The sequence below is a fragment of the Sander lucioperca genome, chromosome 7 (assembly GCF_008315115.2).
Source record: "Sander lucioperca isolate FBNREF2018 chromosome 7, SLUC_FBN_1.2, whole genome shotgun sequence".
Lineage (NCBI taxonomy): Eukaryota > Metazoa > Chordata > Actinopteri > Perciformes > Percidae > Sander > Sander lucioperca.
The window spans coordinates 39,660,188-39,678,616 of NC_050179.1; the positions used below are offsets into that span (position 1 = coordinate 39,660,188).

The following is an 18,429-nucleotide window of genomic DNA, read 5'->3' on the forward strand; positions in this document are numbered from 1 at the left end:
ACAATCAAAGCGATCAACACGTACTTATCCTGACAGAATCCATCATCCCTAACCAAGATAATTATTCCTTGTGAGCTGAACCCAGAAATCGTGACTGTCCAAACCATCATACACATTAAAGGGCAGACATTATTACATCTGCTGAAGAAACTGCTTACCCCGCCCACCCGCCCTTCCTTCTGTCCCCCTCCCACTTCTCCAGGCTAATAGTCCCCTTAAAGGGCTTCATCGGCCTCCCTGACATGCTCAGGATTCTTGCAGGCCTCCAGCAGCTAGCCTTCCATCTTGTATCTGGATCCAGGCCTGCCAGGCCTGTCAGCCCCATGGCCTTAACTGGGGGAGAGGAGAGGAAGCAGAGCAGGGAGGGGACAGGAGGGAAGATGAAGGAAACCACACGAGCAAGAAGGAAGACGGCAAGCATGAGAAAGAGGAGGAAGAGGAAACCAAGCGATTGACGATTGTTAAGCTGCAGAAGCTTGCTTTGAGATCAGACCTTTGAAATTATTTGGTGGGGCCTCTCATCTCACAACAGGACTCCAACTCGGTGACGTCCACTCAAAGCAGTTCAGTTCTGCACCCTTCCTCGCCAATATAACTCAATCCGAAAGTCCCCAAAATGCTTCTTAGATCTGGTTTGTGCACACCAGGGCGGGCGGGGAGGGAGGGAGGGAGGGATGGTGGAACACAGAACAAACAAACTGGGATGTCAGCTTGTCTATGTACAGAATAGAGATGGGGGGATCTAAAGATGGACTGGGGGTGGAGAGGAACAGTCTCAGTTCTGATTGGGAGAGAGCAGTGTAGTTTACGCTCCTACTGTGTAATGTGTGTGTGTTTGGGATGCTCCAGTGTCAGGCTTCACCCGGTATGTGTATGTACACTATGTGTGTATGGTGTGTGTGTGTGTGTGTCTGAGATTGGAACTGTGACAACATAGCTTTTGCTGAAGCCTAATATGTGTGTGTGTGTGTGTGTGTGTGTGTGTGTGTGTGTGTGTGTGTGTGTGTGTGCTTGCGTGTGACACAGCGTGAAAGGTCAGTGTAGAGGGCTGACTGGGACAGTGCTATGTGTATGTGTGTGTGTATTGAAATGTTTACAGTCTAGATGTCCATGTTCCCTGTGTTTGTGTGTGTGTGTGTGTGTGTGTGTGTGTGTGTGTGTATGTGTATGTGAGTGTATGTGTGTATGTATGTGTGTGTGTGTGTGTGTGTGTGTGTGTGTGTGTGTGTGTGTGTGTGTGCGACTGGCAGTCCTCCCTTTACTTTGCTGATGTTTACAGCTACAGAGAGGCGACATGACATATTGTAAATTACACACCTAACCTCTCTCTGGGGTTCTTTCTTTTTAGATCTGCCAGATTTTTTCATGTGATCATGATTAGTCATTTTCTCGTGAGAATCTCAAGTGTGAGAGTGTGTGTGTGTGTGTGTGTGTGTGTGTGTGTGTGTCTCTGTGCATGTGTCTCTGCGTGTGTGATTCTAAAGGCGCCTCGTGGTCTATGCTACTGTCGGTTCCCCACATTGTGTTTCTGCTGGAGGAGGTCTGGCTGACTGCGACTGGAGACGCGAGCCACTCAGACCCGAAAAAGGACTCTGTAGTCCCACTGTGGATCCACTGGATGGGGCTTATTTATTCATTTGTTCATATTTAACAACATTTGTTTAATATTCCAATCATGTGAGGTGTTACCCACTCTTCAGAATGCCAAGAGCTGATGTATGAAGACTTCTACAAATGAACATACAAACAAACTGCATTTACAAAGCTACTGTAAACAAATGGTGGAATAAAATGTGCTAGATGACTCTATTTTCATTAACTTTCCTTCTGTGACCCAGAAACATCTTAATCCTTGGATAACTGCCGGCCTATAGACACACAGCATGTATTATACCATTTAGCTGTATATTAATGGGACATGGTGTAACAGTTAAATATTGGGAAAAGGCCACCCAAGAGTTATTGTCCACTCTTACACCAGTCAGAAATGTTCAACACACTCCAAGGGTTATTTGGGGATTGAATATGAGGTATCCTCTTTCTCTAAACAGCCTGTGTGTAAATCCTTTCATTTAGCTTAGTTTTTAGTTTTACTACAGTTCCCAGAATGCCGTTTGACAAGAAATAGGCCTTGAAGGGACATGTTTATAGGTATAGTATATGGGTAAAACTGTCCACTTCTACTGCTTATTGAACATGTCGGATGCCAGTAATTGTTGCCATGGCGAGAGAGTTGTGAGATGCAAGGAGCTGCTGTTTCAAAACTAATTTTTCCCCGCTGTAAAATCTGTAAATAAAACAATTTCCTCAACATTTCTCAACATGGAAACACAGAGGGGGGGGGTCATGGATTGTGATGACTTCTTATAAATAATGCACGTGAGACAGATTAGCATATAGCAGAAGGTGGCTTTACTTTTCAACATGTTCAACGTACAACAGGTATCCCAGCATTCTTAGCTTTCAGGTACTACGGCACAACTAAGTTGCCAAAATACTAAACTTAAATGTTTACACATCACATCACCTCCACTTAGAATGAACGTAGTGATATGATATGATATAGTTTATATCTACGACCTTCCACTTCTGGGATTACCCTGTTGCTGCAGGAAATTCCACCGTATGTCCTTTTTTTCCCTCAAATGTCCGTCCCCTTCCTCTTTCTTTGTGTTGGTGTTCTAACCTCTGGTGGATTTGTGAGGACTATGGTTAACTGCTCCTCAGATCTCTGCAGGGTAAATCCAGACAGCTAGCTAGACTATCTGTCCAATCTGAGTTTTCTGTTGCACGACTAAAACTACTTTTGTGCAGAAATCTTAATGTGTAAAGTAACTAGTAACTAAAGTTGTAACAGATGAATGTAGTGGAGTAAAAAGTACAATATTTCTCTCTGAAATGTAGCGGAGTAGAAGTAGAAAGTGGCATGAACAGAAAAGACAAGTACAAGTACTTCCATTTTGTACTTATGTACAGTACCTGAGTAAATGTACTTAGTTCCATTCCAGCACTGGTTAAAACCAGGAAGTCGTCTTTGAAAGGGGCTGACCGGCAAACTGCCTCAGATGTGACAAGCTGGGAGTTAACTATTGACACACCAAAGGCTGCTCGGCACTCATACTGTCTATTTCCTGTAAAAGATGGACGGTAAAGTTGGGGACGTACTGTATATCATGAGCCTTTTCATAAACTTTACTTTATAAGTGCATTATAAGCAGTGGTGGAAGAAGTACTCTGATCCTTTACCTAAGTAAAAGTACTAATACCACACTGTAAAAAATACTCCTGCATTGAAAATGTTACTTAAATAAAAGTATGTAAATATCATAATGGAACATGTAAAGTAAAGTGATGGTACCCTAAAAGATTAGAAATTACAAGATTACAGTATGAGCTAGCTGTCATTTTCCAATTTAACAAAGCTTCCTGACTGATAAACATTCCTAAAACAGGACCATTGACTCTATACAACTAACAGCACACGAGGGGGCTTTACATTTGGAATGGTAATATTCTGACCTCTAAGGGCTACATTTGTAATTGCACCTGAATTTAATTTTGTTATTCAGTTCACTGTTGGAAACGTTTGCATTATAGTAAGGGCGTTCTTTTTTCCCTAATGCAACATATTGTATTTGAATTCAAACCAGCTTTAAGATAACTCTTTTTAAAAGCAGCAACATGTATATAACGCGGGAAAACATCGTAAAAGCACGGACAACAGATATTCTTCACTCAGTTCGACTCAGATTGAATCGATTGCTCTGCTCTAGATCTGAGGCAGCGCTCTGATTGGTCAACAGGTCCTGGCGCCAAAATAGCAAGGAGGAAGAAGACTTGTAAACACAACAGGAGAGGTCTCTGCACACAATTTCAGTATTTTCAGCATATACTTGATATAAAGCTACTACTTTCGGTCTCATTCGGGCACACAATGGATACACAGTCATATCTACCTGTACAACCTGGGGTGGGGATGGGGGAGAATTTCCTGTCTCTCGACGATATTGTACTCTCTCATGAAAGACTTCCCATCCGGACAGAGTGCAGTTTTCCCCGGCTGGGATTTCTGGAAAAGTCGAGTGACTCGCAGGACATACCGGAGGTCGGTAAAGTTACTAAAGAAAATGCCATCGTAATAGTTACAATGTTGTCAATGTATTTGTTTAGTGTCTTTCAGAAATACAACTAAAAGTACCCCAGATACAGGTCGTTTTGTTGTGTAAAGAAAGGTACGCCAAACCTCATTCACTATTTTGCAGTTTAACATTAACGTTACTCTTGGTTACCATGCTGTATTGGCATTGGCACGTGTGGTAGAAGACTGCTTAAACATATTACCACTTTTCAATTCGACATGTTTATTACTTACCAAAAACTTCAACTTTTTTTATTATCCTGGAGGTAACATAATATGCTTCCATGCAGCAACAATCAATAGTGAAGGACATAAAAGCAATACAATATAAACTAACGCTATAGGCCTAACGTTATATAAAGCTGCCTTGCCTTGCCTAAATGGAAATTAAATAACACTCACGTCAATATAATTTCAACGTCAGTGACGTTACGTCACAGTTCATAGTAGATACTTAAGTTATGTTTTTCAGGACCCAGCATTAAAGTTCCAATATGTAATATGTTTACTGTAATAAATCCAAAAATTACCCCAATGCGTCATCAGATATTAAGGAAACATGCTAAGTTGAAATACTATCTTTTCTGACAACTATGCTAATGCCAGTATTTTCTCCTTTTGAAATGTCTGTTTGTGTTTTGGCCTGTGTGTTGTTATCAACTGCCCAGTTTGTCAGCCAGACCGGGTTGCCAGATATACCTGTAAACACGTAAAGCCAGCGCGCTACAGCTGTAACGTTAGGACAGCCATGCAAGCAGCAAACAAACCAACAGGATCAATGGGGATAGATTCTAAATTAGGCTACTTTTTATTTGAATAAAGTTCACTTTGGTTTGCTACAATTAACTTGGAGAACCAGATTTACAACCCTTTTAAATGTAAATGAGCACTGTAAACACCTAAATCAAGACTACATAAAATATAACACTGCAGTCATGAAATATTCAGCTCTGATAATGTGTGTAAAGCTCCTTTTCGTATGTAAACATGCAACCGAATAAGAAACAAATATAAAAGAGTAGCTTCTTATAGAGCTGGACGATATGAAGAAAATCAAATATCCCAATATTTTTGACCAAATACCTCGATATCGATATTGTGGTGATATTGTAGAGTTGACAATTGGTGCTTTCACAAAATATTTACATAATGAGATTTTTGATAAATAATCACTTATGTTGATATAATAACTATAGGCTATGGGTAAAGGCAAATAACAGAACAGCTAGAACAGTCTGGTGTAGGGGTGGAACGGTACACAGAAGTCACGGTTCGGTTCACACCTCGGTTCAGACATCACGGTTCGGTACAATGAAGGGAAAAGCATAACAAAAATGCAAAAGGCAATTTTTTTTATTGTGCATGTCTCAGGCTGTACCACCTAGTGTCATCCAGTCTGTCCCCTGAGCTAGCTGCAACAGCCTGAAGTATATAAAGTAAGATGTAAACAGTAAACAATAGGCTAAGTAGGCTACCCCACATCATCTCCAGACTCCATCTGGAACTTGTAAACAAAATAAGACAATCAGCTAGTAGTGTGATATGGGAGACAAGCACTGCTCTCATATGTGAATGCACAGAGCAGGGCTGTTAAAAGAGCAGCTTCGGTTACACAGAGCAGTTGGCGAATTGTGGCGTTAGCTTCACACGCTAACGGCGGAGCTAACAGCGGAGCAAACAGCGAAGCAAATGGGCCTGGAAGCCATTTGTGGTCGAGGCAAGAAGGGAGTACATCCGTGTTTGGTTGTATATGGAAGGGACTAGTTTGCTTCATGTGGACCAGAGTGATGGAGAAAGACATGGCTCTGGTGTGGACTCACAGGACCGACTTGACATGTAGGCGGAGTTTGGGAGCTTCAGAGCTAAGGCGGGGCTACAGATTAGGTGTCCCTAAGAAACGCGTATGTAACAGTAGTTCCACATTACATTAATTCATTTGCACGCAAGTTTTATTTATTTTTATACCGTGTATTCTCCGTGTAAATTCATGTACCGAACCGAGACGCTCGTACCGTTTCGGTTCAATACGAATAGCTACATGTACCGTTCCACCCCTAGTCTGGTGTGTTCAGAAAATGACATCACTCTACTGTAATGCAGCCTTTAAAACCAGGAAAAGACAACACTTCTAGCCTCACATATATAGATATATCGATATATTGCCCAGCCCTAGCTTCTTATGCATAGGCTAGGTGGTGCAGGGGTGTAGGAGATTAGTTCAGTACAGTATATAATTATTCTTTTTATGATGACTGAATGAACTACTGTGGGTGGTACGGTGGCTCAGTGGTTAGCACTGCTGCCTCACAGCAAGTAGGCACTGCAGAGTTCGATCCCTGGTCCGGGCAGGGCCTTTCTGTGTGGAGTTTGTTCTCCCTGTGTTTGTGTGGGTTTCCTCTGGGTGCTCAGGTTTCCTCCCTCCATAAAGACATGCATGCTGTGTAACTAGGACTACAGTTGAAAATTAGCCATCTGACTAACACTGGTACATTTACAGAAATGTTGATTCATCCGCATTGTCCTTATAAAATAAATCTTAAATCTTACTGATCCAACTCTGAAGTCCATTTTCTTTATCTCAGGGTACAAAGATGGAGCTTCCGTTGTGGCTGTCCAAGGGTCTGTACGAGAAGAAGAGGAGAGTGTTGTCAGTGGAGCTTCCGAAGGTGTACAGAGAGGGCTGGAGGACGGTGTTCAACGCTGACCCCAATGTGGTGGATCTGCATAAGATGGGGCCTTACTACTATGGCCTGGGGTCCCAGATGCTGCACTTTGACAGTCCAGAGAACCCTGAGATCGCACAGACGCTGCTGCAGGTGAACAACATGCACAGACATCAACATCAACACAAGAGTTAATTAAACATGATTGAATGTCAAAGCTCATCGTTGGTATTGGCATGAAAACAATTAGTATAATAGTACCCAGGTCTACACTGAAAGACCACTAACATGTAATGAATATTAAAATTCCACATGGGTCCTTGTTACGCATATTACATGTCGTAATGATTTATTTACTTCATCAAGAACGCAGCATGTCTCTGCAAACCCCATTAAAGGTGCCGTAGGTAAGATTGAGAAGATCCAGGACTTACCCAAACACTAGGCTCGTTGGAGATGAGCCAGGTCTGCGCAAAATCGATCACCGGAGATCGCCGCCCAATGCTTGCCGGTTAGATTTGTGTCCGACTTGATCTCGACTTGCTCTGACGTCATGCACACGTGGGCAACAATAACCTCACCAGATCAAGGCGGCCGCAGTTCTGAGACGCAGTTGCTTTTCACTGACTGCAAGACCCAGGCGGACCCAGGGCATGCTGGGAAACGCCGGCCTCTCAGCTGATCTAATAGCTGATTGGTTCAGAATCGACTCAACATGATGACATTTTATATAAACTTTTTATTGATTTTGAATTGGAGGGATTTTAACTGCTATTTGTCTGATTTAAAGGCTTATTCTGTACAGAACACATGTTGTGTGGCTGATAGTTACGTTTAGATTCTTAATAAATGTGTGGCCACATTTAATATGAACACGTTTTGCATTGTTCAACAGCCCAGATGCTTTGCTACAAAATGTCATAGACCCACAGACACAATGCCGACTCAAAACAAACGCAGCCAGTGTTATTTACTACATTACAACTAGGGGGTGCAATCAGATCAGAACACATGACAGACTACTGGTTGTCTGGTGCAGCTGTTACCAGGCAGATTATCTCTAATCTCATTGTCTGACAGTCAAACTGAAACAGAGGGTTGTTGCACACTGTAAGACTTCTCCATAGCCTTACACACCCTAAAAGGGGTTTTCCTGACTCAGAATGGGCCTGTGGGGGGGGGACTACGCATGTCAGTAAGCATGATCGGTTTTGCGTACAGTAAAGGCAATGAGTCTGTGTTACCTTATTAGACAGAAAGCTACATATATTTGCCTGTTACTTCTGACAATTTGATGAACAAAAATGTTGATTATGCTTGAGTAAATAAAACCCCAATCAACCAAATTGTCTAAAAAATAACATCAATATTTAAATACCACCGTTAAAATTCCCGGGATCCGATCCTCTGGCCGGTAAAACTGAGATAAATGTTCAAGTTTATGTTCTGGTTTTCAACAGTTCAACATTTCAACAGTTTCAGATGCACTGCTGGTGCTACCTACATTGATTTAAATTACGCACAACTGCATATCTATAGAGACACTTTAAAATGTGACAAAGGCACTGTGAAGACTGAAGAAACCAAAATATCAAGGGAGAAATTAGGTTTTTTTCCATTTGATTGCAGGTTTATAGACTATATACCGGCTGCACTTGTAAAATGTTAGAACCAGTTCTTAGCACAGCTTTAATGTTTCAATATTCAGTTTTGCCTAAAGGCAGGTTACATGAAATAATACATATCTGAAGTTTAACATGACATTTTACATCAAAGGGGACTGCTTGCTTGGTCACGAACTAGAGGTTCAACAATTCCAAATTTTACTGTACAATTAATTGTCTCTTTCAGTCAAATTTAAAAACATGTCTTTTTGCATTTCTTTTTCAAACAAATACAGTTTTGAATAAATCCCAGGATACATCTTTTGGTTATATATTACTGTTATGTGACCCAGATAATGTAAGAACAGCCTATGAAGTAAACTACGCCTCTTTATCATCATAAAACATTGTATTTTTTTCTGAAATGAACATAAAATTTACAATTACAATCAACAGCTATACACCTTAGGACCTTAGCTATTGTTAGCAATTAATTGCGGTTAAACAAAGAAACAGTGATTATGTAGAAAAAAATTACGATTAGACACATGTATTCATAATAACGTTGATACAATGGTGATTTACAGTTTTACCTTTTTGAACGTAAAATAAAGCCACACTTTAGAGCCCAGCTCACTGTGCTCCATGGCTGCAACACAACTAGCGCTTGGAGGTAAGGTGGTCGCTATGGAAACCAAAACTTTGTTGCTTGTGTTGAATTTGGAACCGATGATCAGATTCTAAACCACGATTTCATTCAACTAACGATTCCATTGGAATTGTAATTTTTGAAAGGATTCCAAGTTGGAACCGGTTCTCAATGCCCAATCCTAACCCTATATATGTGCTGTCTTTGTCTTCTGATCTAATGGGTGGCAAACTGTCCACATTGTCATCGTCCAGACGTTCATCGGTCGCTTCAGACGGAACATGGACTCCTCTCAGAATGCCTACAACGAGGACACGTCTGCGCTGGTGGAGCGTCTGGACTGCCTGGAGAAGGCTCTGTTCACGTCGGGGCAGAGTGGCCTCAACAACTTCCAGAGCTGGGAGAAGGGCCAGGCCTCCCAACTCACCGCCTCCAGCCTGGTTCTCAACTACCGTAAGAGGAAGATCACCGATATACAGCCCTGACCTGCAGCTAAAAGATACAGAGACTGGCCAGAACTTAAGTCTGCTGCATGACGGCAGCGCTGACTTTTACATTCATTTTCATTTCGATGACCCTGCAGGGTTTCCCCCGGAAAAGTTGTTCAGCCCGGTGGCAAGTGTCTTTTTTTCGACGATGGCCCGGCTGGGGCCATTCACAGATCAGGATTTTTCTTGCATAGAGGAATTTTTGGCGCCCCCCAAAGAGGTTTCAGTCTGAGCCAAAGGAAAATTTACAAGCGCAAAAACACTGAGAGGAGTAGCCACTGCTGATATAGAGGCATTAGGATTGAATTGAGACAGATTTATAACCGGTTAAAAACTTCTCGCTGTGGTTTACTTTTGTTTTGTTTTTTCGGATCGACCAACTCTCGGGTATGGTACGCAGTGTTTAAACGGACTGGACTTTGGGGTCAAGTGTACTCGGATCAGGGCCCAGGCCCCTAATCTTAAAGCCCCCTTACTGCATTATATTCCATTGTACTTTATTATTTTTTGAATTGTCACCTGCCTCCTGAGTTCTGGGTTTTCCTTTTCTTAAATAAAGATCTTTCCAACATAAATTGGTGCTCAAAAATGTATCAGAATGCAGGAAATTAAGTGTTTGGCACTCAATATTTCCTGGGAAGGACCCTCAGCTTGATATGTGTCCCCCCAAAGGCCCATTCTGAGTCAGGAAAAACCCTGCAGACTGATGGCAGCATTAATGTAGAGCCCAATCGTTTCTGTGATGACAGAATCATGGACAGGATCGTGAAATTCAGAATTTTAAAAAGCTATAAGATTCCATAGGGCCCTACATTAAGTTGGTGCTGAAAGCTAACTGGAGATTTGAATATACAACTACGTCTAAGTTTCCAACCGAGCCACCCCGCTGTAACTGTAGTTTAATAAATGTCTTAAAAATACATTACAAAATAATTCCCAGTGGCTGAGGCATCCGGGCTTGCAATACACTGAGGGAAACCCTGCCCTGTGTGGAGTATACATTTTATTTATTTTGTCCCATTGTAGGAGTTTTATGTAATCTTGACAATTTGACAGTGTGTTCATGATCACTTGGTGTTTTATCACAGTACTGAAACCGTTGATTAAAAAGTGGATTTTTGATGGAAATTCATTGATCTATGAATATGAATAGTTGGTTGCCGAAATGTGGTTGTTGATTAATTGTTTTAACATGTATCAAGTAAAGATTCCTAACAGTTGCTTGTTTTGTTTCTGTTCTATCACTACAGATGGGTAACCTTAGGGTTTTTAGGCCGCTCAGTAGGGGGGGGGGTGAGATGTATGTGTGGATGTTTTTTGCCTTGTTATGCGTAATTTGATTACATAAAATGGCAACATTTTCCAGCAGTCCAACTCAGTCATTTCTAAATTGCCTACAAACACAAATGGTAGAGAAGCAGTAAAAAAAAAAAATCACCTGTTATCTCACTACCAGCAATTTGTTTTAGTCCTGATTTTACAAATATCTGCATGGGATCTTATTGCAGACTGTCTAAGCATCTACCTGCTGTCACAATGTTTACTGCCTGTGTTACTTCTGTGGTCATACAAATAACACTGTTGCATAGTCTGTGGTAAGATAGGCTTTGAAAATGTTAACTATCGCTTTATTTTTGTTATAAACAAAGTGTAGCCACAGCATGCATATTTAGATCACTTATATGAACTGTTGTGCAGAGTGAGAAGTCTGCAATTACCACATTCCACGCACCAAATACTGGAAAAACTGAGTGACTGAGTTATTGAGATGATGTCATTCTGAATGCATTTATTAATAGTCTTTCCCTCATTAAGCAAAACAATGTAGCAAACAGGCTGTTAATTAGCTGTCTATTCTGCTGCTGCTATTTTAAACAAAGTGGCAGAGTCTAAACTACAAACTTTTCCTTTCCTTTCTTCTCTGCCTCAAGTATAACTTTCCTAAAATGAGATGAGATGTATGGTTAAATGAGGACAGGCTGTGGGTGGATAGACTTCACCTCCCTCCTGGAGACTTACGCCCAGTGTCCGAAATTAACTGACGTCTGCTCCGCAGAGTACCCATACCACTTTTGACTGTCATGGTAATGTTGATAACGGTAATTGTCAGACCTGATGTTCAGCTTAATGGCTCGCTTGTATAGCTGCCTTTGCCGTTTGGATTTACAGCATCACTGCCTGAATCACTGCTGCATCACAAACATTTTACGTGGAATAATGTGACGAAAAAATATAGATATGCAGAGTGCCGAGAGGAGAACTACTTTAACAAAAGATACAGTTGTCATACAGTAATTTAATCCTCAATAACACTGGAAGACGCTTACCTAACAAACAAGAAAACCCATGATCTCCACCATATTGGTATGTACTGACTGTATTATTACATGGTGTTACTGGTATTTTGTCCACGCCCTTTCTGTGTATGTGTGAGTGCGTTGGCCTTTAGCTGCTCATATCATTAGCTTTATATCCTTGCAGTGGCACTGCTTGTTATCCAGAGGTTACATTCAGACACCTCAGCCTGTGTGTTTGTTTTAGACTGAAATCCCCCTAGGGCTTTTCTGCATAATTAATTGATACTTTTATTTTTAATACTTAGAGGGTAACTACAGTTTTTCAACCTGGACTCTATTTTCCTATGTTTTTGTGTCTGATGGGAACAACAATCTTTGACATTGGTCCAGTATTAAGCTAGATAGAAACAAGCTACAATATGAGTTAATAGGGCAGTTGTCCAGCTTGTATTTAACTTCATAAAGTGCTTGTTTTGCTGCTGACAGGCTCAGATTAATATTCTAAGTGTCTGACAACATTAAGGAAAGGATTTCTACAGAGATAGACCTTTAAAACTTTGAGAACTTTCTGTTTAACCAGAAACAGATCTGAGGTGCTAAAATTACTGTTTATTTACATGGAGTCTGGTGGCTTTAAGCGAACGCAATTTCGTTTGTTGTTTAAAAAAATGATCTTACTCTTTAACAGAAAGGCCGACCTTAGAAATCCTTTCCATAATGTTGTCAGACACTTAGAATATTAATCTGAGCCTGTCACGGCAAAACGAGCACTTGTAAAGGTAAACACAAGCTATTAACTTACACTGTAGCTTGTTTGCGACTCCTGACAGCAGCGATCTCTCTTAATACTGGACCAATGACCAAGCCAAGATTGTTGTTCCCATTAGTCACTTAGACACAAAAACATAGGAAAATAGGGTCCAGGATGAAAAAAACAGTAGTTACCCTTTAAAGCTTTGGTAGGCAGTTCAGTTTTTTTTTTTGGCATTGGGCTAAAAAATCCTTAAAAACCTTTCAGGATATTATAATTCAAGTGGTCTGAGAGAAAACTAGACTTCGGCCCCTCCTCTTAATTCTGTTTTCAGGTTTTAGATCATCTTCGCTCGTGACCTGAGACTTTGGCCAATCACAGGTCATTCCAGAGAGAGGGTGTTCCTATTGGCTGTTTCGACAAATGCGCATGCACGTCCTTTCAGACGGTGATCCACGGCGCTGCGGAGGAAGGTCTGTCTAGTCCTCACAGCATTCCGGTATAGGAGAAAAACGTGCTCTGGTTTATTGACATTTCTTAAAACCAATCACAATCGTCATGTGCTAAGCGCTGCATGGAGCCACAGTGCCTCTGCTAAATAGTCTCAGGAAGGAACTTGTTTTGGTGGAACGTGTACGTTCAAAAGTAGTTTTAGTCTAAGGTGACCAGATTTCTGAGACAAAATCCGGGGACATTTTCAGCTCAGAAGCATAAATACCTCACAAAACAGGTAATGTTTTTATCTTTGTAAACTTAAAACGGGGACACTGCCCCAGGGGCATCACTAGACCTAGAGCTGCACTGGGGCACAAGCCCCCCTAGGGGGGTCCATGGGCATGCTCCCCTGTAAGAAAATGTTGTCTATTTTAACGTTTAAATGCCTCAATCTGGTACACTTTGAAAAGAAATTCAGACAACAAGCAGGAGGTGTTCTATGTGTGGAGTAGTTTTGGAGACATGCCTCTTTGTAATTATGACATATATAAAAAAAAAATTATGGCAAAAAATACTCCCCCAAATTATGCATATATGCCTATTTTTGAAAAGTAAGTGATGTAGTAAAACCAGCAGAAGACTAATTATATGTTAGGGAAGTTTAGAGACACAATTATTCAAATATTAAATGTTTTTGGCAAAAAAATATTGCCCAAAATTATGAAGATGCTTATTTTTTGAAAGGTAAGTGCTGTAGTACAACCAGCAGGGGGGCTTCTATGTGTGGAGTAGTTTTGACATATTACATTTGTTTGGCAAAAAATATTCCCCAAAATTAGGCATATGCCTATTTTTGAAAAGTAAGTGCTGTAGTACAACTAGCAGGAGACAAGTTATAATTGAGGTAAGTTTGGAGACACTACCTTATTTAATCATTAAATTAATAAATATTTTTGTTGTATCTCTTTTTGGTGTTGTAGTTTGTAGACCGTCCCTAAGCACTCGTCTTACTACTGTCTCACCGCTGGCTGCTCGTAGAGACCAATGTTATTTCTCCAGGTTGGAGGACGGCTCGTTTTGATGAAAATTAGTTTGTAGCTCGTTGTTTACCTTACTACGGTAGGAAAGATGCTGCAGAGTAATTGATCCCGGAAGTTCGAATCTGTGAATATCTTTCTAACTTTACCAAAGTTGAGCACTGAGCAGCGCTTTCTCTGGCTGTCTTGAGCCTGCGCGTGTAGGTGCAGCCGGGGAGAGGTCACCGAAACCGGGGACGTCTGGTCACTGTATTTTAGTCGTGCAACAGAAAACTCAGATTGGACAGATAGTCTAGATAGCTGTCTGGATTTACACTGCAGAGATCTGAGGAGCAGTTAACCATAGTCCACCAGAAAAGGAACTTCACAAAGGAAGCCCAAGGCAATGGACACCTGGCCTAAATGAGTGAAATCCGGCGGAATTTCCGTCAGCAACGGAGCAATCCCGGAAGTGGAACGTCGAGGATATAGACTACAGATATGGTAATAATAACGGTCCAAAATGATGTGAGAAAACTCAAAATTACCACAAAGTGACACCAAATGACCACAGAGACCCAAAAATACCCTAAAGAAAACACAAATGACCACAAAGAGACACAAAATGTATGGGTAAATGTTGCATTACAAGTTTGCATCTGTAATTGTGTTCATGTAAATATCAATCTACACATTTGTGAAAAAAAAAATTCTGTGACTTCACATTCAGAAGACGGGTGTGTGAACATTTTCTACGAGTGCAAGTTTCAACTTACAAGTTCAGATTTTTTTTTACAAGCTCTCATGTGTTTTTTCTTTCTTTGTGGGACTTCAAATTCAGATTGCATATGTGTGAATATTTTTTACATGTGCACATTTTAACATCAGACAACAACAGATTTTTTTGTGGTGCAGGTTCTCACATCGTATTCTACAAGCTCTCACATTTTGCACCATATTTACCTTCATAAACATCTCAGGAAAACCCTGGTTGTTGTTGTTGTGAATTTTCACAGATAGCCATTAGGCTGCTGTTATTGGTCATATATGGATTTATGTGAAAAAGGCATTAGTGTAACAAAAGCATGTGATGGTGGCTCAGTCCTAGTCGCCTGCCGGAAGTTTTAAATGTGGGTCAGATGATGGACAACGAGTTCGGAGATCACTGGTCACTGGTGTTGAAAATATTGACCTTGCCTCTGGGCTGTAGCTATACTGATCCTGACATGGGATTGTCCTGACAGAGGGATGGAGGCATACACAAAAGACATTACTGTAGGGCTGGACGATTAATCGAAAATTTATTGACATAGAAATTCTGAAGCTGTTATTGACGTATTTTTCCCATGACGATAATTTCGATAATTTATTCCTGTTGATAGGCCTACTTTCTCCTTAAAAACATTCTACCGCCCCTGTACACTGTATTTTAACTACAGTGTGGATCATCACAGCAACACTGCTCAGGATTACATGAAAGTAACATTGGTCATAAAATGAAAGATGTATTCACAATGAATTTAGCCCACATGTTGTGACCATTGAGGTACAATCTCAAGTCTTTGCAGTCCCACCCACTGGGTAGGGTTTTATGTTTGTAGGTGAATCTAACCATTACTGTCTGGTTGCATGTCTCTGCAGGCAGATCTATTACAGGCCTTTCATTACTTCTGTCTGAGGGTTGGCTTTAGCTGAAGCATAGGGCAGACTGAGGGCGATCGTCCAGGAAGCTGACATACAAGACACTAATGATGCCTCTGGCTTCTGTCTACTTTAAGGGCCTCTGACATTTGGTATTTGTTGGGAAACCATTTGTGTACATGATAAAATACTGAGAGGAGCCCAAGGCTTATTCTCTCTCCCTATCTACATATAAGTACCTAAATTGTTATTTCTATTCTATTCTGTTCTGTTCTCCTCTTTTTAATCAACCTCCCTTATCTTATCTTTCAAATCCTCTATTATCTTCCCCTCTCTAAAAGGTGCCCCGCCCTTTCGCCCCTTGTGCTTATGCCCCAGAAGAGAGGGGATAAGTGCAGGAGGAGAAGAGAAAGAGAAGCGGGCTTAGGGATGAGAACAAAGACAGCATGAGAGGGACTGAATGTCAAGAAAGAGGAGAAGAGAGGAAAGAAAAGAGAGAGGGAGCTGCGGCGGAGGCGAGCACTGCAGCAGCCAGCCACATCTTGGCGATGAGGTGTGAGGATTAGCTGTATCTAAAGCAATGCCCCCGCTATGCTCTCCAAATGAGTACTATCTCCCCCTCAACCCCCCCTGCGTTGGCACAAGAGCAACAGCTCATACAATGCCATGTTGTCAGGGCTGGGAGGAGGATGGAGTCCATCACGCTGAAGCCTCGCTTCATTATCTGTAGCAGGTGGCAGGCAGCCGGCAGGAAAAAATAGGCAGCTATTTGGTAGCTGGTGATATATGTGTTGGGCTATGCAATAGTGATGCATGTGTTTGGACAGAGTTGTAAGATTACATGGAAGTGAAATAGAGCTGATATAATAAGATTGTGGATGCATCCTTCTCCTTTTGTATTGATATACATGTTAGTGATTACCAGCCAAACCGCAAGTAATGTTTTCACCTCCGAGTCTTTGTGTGTCATAATTGCAAAATGTAGTTGTAAGAGCTGTCAAATATATGCTGTGTGCACAATGCATGATTAATGCATAATTCATAGTAAACTCATGGTTCATTTCGTACAGCAAATAAATAGAAACTGTATTTAATGTGACGGTTAAATTTTGAATGAAGTGCAATAGTTAAAGTTCCGTCTCAGAACTAATGTCTCTGTTGTGGTTTCTACTTCTATGGAATTTAATATTGGACTGTGTGAAATCTAACGTGAGCACACGTTACGGTACTCTGCTATGATTCAGTCAGAGTTACATTGTTGATATCGAAGGCCAAGGCGGACAGTAAAAGAGTCTTCAAAGGACTTTTAAGGATTTAAGAATCTCTTTTCAGTACAAGTAGCCAATGAGGTATTCTATTTTACATGTAAAGTTTGTTTATATTCGCGCAATGTGCAATTTGTATTTTTCTTTGCTTTGGTACTGTATAATTTATTGAGGTACTTACTATGTTCATTCAAATATAGTTCTCACAGTGTGACATGGATGCGTCAAAGAGAAGTGAAGAGAGCTACAGTAGTCCTAGTCTTGCATTGCCAGACCTTCCTCCACAGCGGTCTGGCTAGTCCACACAGCATTCTAGTATAGTAGTAAAACGTGCTCTGGTTTATTGGCATTTCTTTAAACCAATCACAATCGTCTTCGGCGGTGCTAAGCGCCGGACGGAGCCACGGTGCCTCTGCTAAATAGTCTCAGGAAGGAACTTGTTTTGGTGGAACGTATACTTTCAATAGTAGTTTTAGTCGTGCAACAGAAAACTGAGATTGGACAGATAGTCTAGCTAGCTGTCTGGATTTACCCTGCAGAGATCTGAGGAGCAGTTAACCATAGTCCTCACAAATCCACTGGAGTTTAAAATTCCAACACAAACAAAGCGGAAGGTAATGGACATCCGGCCACAAAAGAGTGAAATCCTGGAAGTGGAATGTCGTGGATATAGACTATGAACGATATAACTTAAATCAGCCAACGGGACTTAAAGTTATAGGGAGTAGCTTCTGTCGCCCTCATGAGGAATTCTAAGTAAAGACAGCAACACTGTCCGGGCATTTACATGACACAAGCCTTAGGTGGTCATACACCAGTTACACCACCACTTACAGTTGTAAGTAGCGTTTAAAGGCCAATTTATGCTTCGGTGTTAAATTGACACCGTGGGTACATACGTAGGTACGTGGAGATACCTTTGAAAGCAACGCCAGTGAGCCGTCAACAATAATTTAGTTTTTAGAAAGAAATTATGTAATTTGCAAGTAATCATATGGGAAATGTACATAGTGTTGAATTGGTACACCTCAAATTAATTAATTTGATTGCAAGTGTAGTCTAACCAATAGAGACCTTTTCTAAAAATTCAAAAATGTAAATGTTAATGTTAATGGAATACAAAGTTTCAAGTAATATGATCAGTGTCAAATTAGATAGTTCTTCCCAGGAAACCTTCAATGGATGTATTGGGAAATTAGTAAGAAACTACAAACCTGTAAAATAAAGTTACACACACAGCATATATAAACATTGACCTTAATTAGCGTCCAGAAACTTTTTTCCAAGAGTACTCTTTTAATGAATAAACCGCATCATCCCTCCCAGATCATACAGTATATCATAATATGACATATGATCTCATAATCATATTATGGTCTCTACGCTGCAGGGCATTCAATGCTAACTCCCTATGTCTGTTCTATGGATGACAACAAAATGCCTGGTTCTGTCTGTAGGTTGCCATTTAAAACATTATACAGT

The 18,429-nt window shown here is 40.9% G+C and overlaps 2 protein-coding genes across 3 annotated transcripts in view; both read left to right on the top strand.

Annotated features, from left to right (window-relative positions):
• The window catches only part of znrf1 (zinc and ring finger 1), a 57,322-nt gene extending 55,513 nt beyond the window's left edge, over window positions 1-1,809 (top strand). Inside the window, exon 5 of the mRNA XM_031285363.2 lies at window positions 1-1,809. This exon is cut by the window's left edge and continues 57 nt beyond it. The gene's annotated coding sequence lies outside the window, so the exon portion shown is untranslated.
• Window positions 1,810-3,756: 1,947 nt separating this feature from the next.
• Window positions 3,757-10,763, top strand: gins3 (GINS complex subunit 3). 2 transcript variants are annotated; one of them, XR_004897887.1, is made up of 4 exons: window positions 3,757-4,105; window positions 6,721-6,954; window positions 9,309-9,721; window positions 9,853-10,763. XR_004897887.1 is itself a non-coding variant. In XM_031285365.2 (3 exons), the coding sequence occupies exons 1-3, from the start codon at window positions 3,935-3,937 to the stop codon at window positions 9,537-9,539; spliced, it is 636 nt and encodes a 211-aa protein (XP_031141225.1). In that variant the 5' UTR covers window positions 3,757-3,934; the 3' UTR covers window positions 9,540-10,763. The 2 variants fall into 2 exon arrangements, 1 of the variants encoding a protein (XP_031141225.1); XM_031285365.2 differs by having other exon boundaries at window positions 9,309-10,763.
• The last annotated feature ends 7,666 nt before the right edge of the window (window positions 10,764-18,429 follow it).